The following is a 5,499-nucleotide window of genomic DNA, read 5'->3' on the forward strand; positions in this document are numbered from 1 at the left end:
GAGGCGGTCTGGTTTTTTTAAAAACATTTTCTTTATCGTGCCAACGTTTCGATCTTTATAGAGATCATCTTCAGGGCCTGGGATTTATAAACATTGTTTAAATTTAACAAATACTTGTAGGATGTGGAAAAAATGAATTTATACAATGCGAGAAAATTTTTGATTAAAAAAAATAATTTATACAAGGCTAGAAAATTTTAGATTAAAAAAATGAATTTATAAAATGCTAGAAAATTTTAGATTCAATCAAAGTATTTGTACTCACTCAGAGTGTTTGTTTTCCGTGTCTGGAAGGCTTCCTTTCTCCTCAAAGAAGCCGACTCCTCATACAAAATATTCTTGTATTCCCGAATTCTCTCCCCACCCCTTCAAAATCCATCTATTCCAAATTTTCTAGCGTGGTATAAATATATTTCTCTTTTTTAATCTAAAATTTTCTAGCATTGTATAAATTCATTTTTTTAAACCTTAAATTTTCTAGCATTCTATAAATTCATTTCTTTTTTTAATCTAAAATTTTCTAGCATTGTAAAAATTTATTTTTTTTAATCTAAAATTTTCTAGCCTTGTATAAATTATTTTTTTTAATCAAAAATTTTCTAGCATTGTATAAATTCATTTTTTTCACATCCTACATGTATTTGTAAAATTTAAACAATGTTTATAAATCCCAGGCCTGAAGATGATCTCAATAAAGATGGAAACGTTGGCACGATAAAGAAAATGTTTTTCTAAAGCCTACAACACACCAGACCGCATCTCACGACCTCCAAATAATTATATTCAAATAGTATTCCACTACTATGTCGATTCTGGTTTATAATTACTTACGCATCGGGCTGCACCAGTAAAAGAAATTGCAAAAACCTACAAAGTAATTAATTAACAAGGTTTGACGACTGTATAATTAACAGCACTCCCACTACTAAGTTTGATACAACACATCAAAGTTCTTCGATCCGATATATTCAAGAATTGATATATATAATTATTAAAACATTTTTGAACGTTAAAATCATCTAATAAGTGGTTTGGGTCAAGAACCGCTTAGGGGGTGTAAGAAAAGCATGAAACACTCCGGGATCTCATCGAGAGGGTTGTGAGCCTAGTACAGACTACTTTCCTGAGAAGAATTTTTATTTTTAATTTGCCCCTTGAGATTTGATATTTTTCAATACCAAATAAATACTAATGTGGCAAAACAATGGCGGTAAATAAAAGTGTTCTCCGGTCAGGGGTGATAGGCATGTGTATATTTGACTGTAAATAAGAACTCGTTTATTTGCAAACAATTATTACAAGAAATAAAGGTTCAGAGGAAATCCTTTGATTAGCTTTCAGTCGATAATACGGTATTGTCTCAGCACTAATCAGCTTGTCTTGAACATTCTGAAAGTCTAGATTCACAAGGAAGCACTGATCTCACATCGTTAATATCATACGATTTTATAAAAAATAGGAGTAACAACGTCAGAAATATGGATTATATACAGTAAGCATAAATAAGTCTTAAAAATTTACAAACTTCACACGTAATTAAACTTTATTACTGAATTTCACTGCATTACATATGAATAGTTTTTGTCATAAGCATTTGACTGTAAATAAGAAATTGTTTATTTATTTTTTTTATATTGTTTATTTATTATTGTCTTATTTATCAAGTTTGTGCGCGTCGAGTATTCACAAACAAAAAACCGGTTACTCGTATTTTGTTCAATTCTTAATTTCACGCTATATGTATTTTTATCATTGTATTAATTACAACCTACTTATTTTAATGTTTACCCGAGGAAATGAGATAGGAAATTCATGGGTTTAAAAAAAAATTGTTTCATTGTATTGTGTCAAAGCAAGTTCATCAAAACGCGGGAAAATCATGTTCTGTAACAATTTCTTCTTATTTAAACAATTTTTATTAAAATACGTAAATTTCTGATTTCGTGTACATTAAAATAATTATATTGTAATAATTATAACTATAAAAACACATCCCTACACTTAGGTTCAAATAAATAACAAAAGACGAGAGCCCGGTTTTTATATTTGAATGTACATTTTCCAGTACCTTTTATCACTCAAATTGCACTTAAACCATGTCGAAAAATGAAAGTCGAAGGAAATCACTTGCACAAGTAATACTTGATGGAGTATGAAAATTTGGGCCTAGGTCCAAAACTATTGACTGATTGTTTTTACTTATCCGTAATCACAAGCTCAATATTAATTGAACAAACAGCAAAAAACATTCAATTTTTGAGAGATAATACACTTAGTACTTCCACCCTTCAGTTTTTGTTCTGTATTTCAAGAAAAAGATTCTCTTTATGATGAAAATATTAAAACGTAAAAAGAATTACCAATTATGGCATCATGACGTTTTGCCAAATATCTAAATTAAATTTAAATGAATTCTGCTGGTATACCATGTCTTGCTTCAAATTTATTATAAATGAAAAATTATTCTTGTAGCCAAAGCTTTTTATAAAATAGGTAAGTCCAGCCTATAAAAGAATAATCACATTAGAACAAAATTTTAAGAAATCATATGGTTTTTTTTTAAAGTCTAACCTAATTGTTAATGAAAGAAAGTGGGATGTTTACCTTTCGGTAAGTGAAGTAAACGGATCTACATGTTTCCGTATTTTGGCTTCTTCTCCTCGGATGCCACGATGTTTTGTATGATCCTCTGGACAAAGGGGATGCACCTGCCGTCGCCTGTGATGCAAGACGTGTCGTAGGGAGGACTGACGACGACCTCGTGCAGCACCAGGATGTTCGCCCCGCGCCAAGAGACGTCGTCGATGAGCCTTTTGAGGGATTTGAAGAGGAGGACGCCCCTCGGTGAAGATCCTCTCCGGATGGTGTAGCCGCACTTCTGGTCGTTTTCAGGTAGGAGGAGGCAGAGGTCGAGCTCCTTGGCCAGCTTGTTCCCGTTGACACTCTTCAAGATGGCGCTTTTGGCGAAGTTCAGGTCTAGGACGCAGAAGTTGCCGTACTTTGGGATTTTGGATGTGTTCTTGAGCACCATCAGCCCGGTGTTCCAGTCGAAATTCTCCACCGCCCCTTTGATCGTTTCGTTCTCCATGCTGACCACCTCGATCACATCCCCGATTGTAAAATGCTCCTCGTTCTCTGACATTGTTTCAAGATTTGATTTTTTTCTCCGCAACAACGATATTTGCCGTTACATACACATGGTTACGCGCCTACCACATGATTAAAATACTATTTTTCATTGGAAATCATAAACGGGAACAAAAGGAATTTGATTTACTGGATAATTTTGCCTAAACTTCCAACGAGCAATGTCACCTTCCGGCCGGAAGGCCGACACAATGATTGAAAAATAATAAGGTAAACAATATAAATTCCACTCAAGTTACCTTCACGTCTTCTCGTTCATACTCTACTGAAAAATGAATTCCGCCACGCCATCTGTAAAAATTAAATGTGATCTTATAATTTAATTTCTTTAATATATTTAAAAATCAAAAAATCATTGTCATTACCTTAAATATGGCTGCCGAAAGATCAAACAAGTTACGATACAGTAACCTCAGTTTTTAAAAACACAAAGTACCCCGGACAAACCGGTATCTCATCACAAGTCACTAAGATATAAAATTCTGTTGGATAAACTTAAGGCCAACTGTAAGGTTACCAAAGGGCTGTACAGATGGGCGGTCAGTCGATATCTTATCTCAGAGAGACTTATAAGCCGATAAGTATGCTTAATGAATGGCGAAAGTTCATTTATCTTTTGATTTAAAATGGCCAAGCGGGAAAACCTATGAACGACAAAGGTCATTCACTAGATTATATCAAACAAAATATCACGTAAATCTGTATGGAAAAATCGTTCGGTATAGTTGTTACAATCAAATGCAGATGATCTTGCCGAGAATTTGAAAATTTCACACAAACATATGTTTAATGAGGTTTACAACATAAAATTTTTAACATATAGTTTGATAGACTTGAGCCGATCCGTGCAAGTAATTTTTACGATTTGCGCTTTATATTTCACATTTCGTATAAATTTGTGTGGTGATTAGTGACCGTTAATCGATAATTATTCAGAAATCGTGAGATCCGGTCTGGTTTGATGTAGGCACTCTCAACACGCAAGACTGGCTCAATTACACAGAAGACAAACACTTTGAGCCCTGAAGATGATCTCAATAAAGATCAAAACGTTGACACGATAAAGAAACTGTTTTTCTGAAACCTACATCACACCAGACCGCATCTCACGATTTCTGAATAATTATTCGTTTAAATTTGTAATCCATGACTAAACCTTTTAACTATCACCACCATGATGTTGAAATAACAACAATTTGTTTGAATTTTATTGTCATTATAATATTTTTTAATTTATGACTTCCCTGTCATTCTGTATATTTTACTTCATACCCATCCTAGATGGCAAGTCTCTAACCATAGGTTTATAAGTATTTTAATAAAAATTAATGACTAAAATCAATCACAGCATGAGAGATTCAATTCAAAAATCATAGATGATGGATACTTTATGTCAATTTTAATTGAAGGTGTATAAATATTAAAGTATGTAAATACTGGTAGAGTGTAATTTTCCTGTCATGGTCTGGTTGTAACCGCGTTCTGTACAGTTTCTTAACGCGAATTAATATTTTTCAAATTCTCTTTAATAAAAGTTAATTGTAGGGTTAAAAATATCAATTTTTTGAAATGCGTATTTCATAAAGCGTGTGTAGTGTAATTTGTATGTAAGTTGTCAAATAGCTCAATGTAATGAAGCATTACATGAATATTGACTATTTACAATCATTGAACTAATATTTCAGATCGATAAATAGGCATTTTACTGTTATTTTAAAGATTTCCTTTCTACACATAATAATTCTCGATAGGACAAAACTAGAGAAAGACAGTTTATTAGTTAAACTGAGTCAAAGTTATTAATTGTTAAAAGCATAACATTAAATATGCGCCGTATTAGGCTTATTATTATTTAAAAAGTGATACGGTTGTTATGTAAAAAAGACTCTAAAACTCAATAAAAAAAAATTGTGCAACTCCTTTAATTGCGATCCTACCCAGTGTGTACATAACTGATCGTTTAATGGCACGATGCCACTCTCTTGGCTGAATGCGATGGTAGGCACATAAAAAAGTCCGCTTTTATGAATACTTAAATAAGTCCGCCGGCCGTTTTGAAAAGGACTTGGGCCTGGATCGGGTTTTATACGTTCGGAACGGACACCTTATCAAAAAGGCGGAATTGGTAGGGAAAATTTATAAAACGCTAAATGTTCGGCCGTCGATTTATTCAACGACGGTTTATTCTCAAAGGTGTTTTTGTGTCGACGATACTCGCACAGATCGCATAAAACCTTTAAAAAATTTCATTCTCAATTCACCATATAAACAAATGTAAGAAGTAGCTTTCTCACAACAATTCAAAACTATAACAACACTAACAAAAATTTGTTCGAAGACAAATTGTGAAAA

General features: G+C 33.0%; 1 protein-coding gene across 1 annotated transcript; it reads right to left on the minus strand.

Annotated features, from left to right (window-relative positions):
* Positions 1 to 2,393: 2,393 nt before the first annotated feature.
* LOC106665147 (protein LSM12 homolog A-like) lies at positions 2,394 to 3,902 on the minus strand. Its single transcript, XM_014391365.2, has 3 exons — positions 3,513 to 3,902; positions 2,605 to 3,438; positions 2,394 to 2,504 (listed from the first exon to the last, which is right to left on the minus strand). The coding sequence occupies exon 2, from the start codon at positions 3,140 to 3,142 to the stop codon at positions 2,630 to 2,632; it is 513 nt and encodes a 170-aa protein (XP_014246851.1). The 5' UTR covers positions 3,143 to 3,438; positions 3,513 to 3,902; the 3' UTR covers positions 2,394 to 2,504; positions 2,605 to 2,629.
* Positions 3,903 to 5,499: the final 1,597 nt, after the last annotated feature.

Source organism: Cimex lectularius, unplaced genomic scaffold, assembly GCF_000648675.2.
Source record: "Cimex lectularius strain Harlan isolate CLEC.00 unplaced genomic scaffold, Clec_2.1 scaffold138, whole genome shotgun sequence".
NCBI lineage: Eukaryota > Metazoa > Arthropoda > Insecta > Hemiptera > Cimicidae > Cimex > Cimex lectularius.

Bases quoted from the DNA above. Each gene is read 5' to 3' on its own strand.
- LOC106665147 (XM_014391365.2), bottom strand. From the start codon at position 3,142: ATGTCAGAGAACGAGGAGCATTTTACAATCGGGGATGTGATCGAGGTG.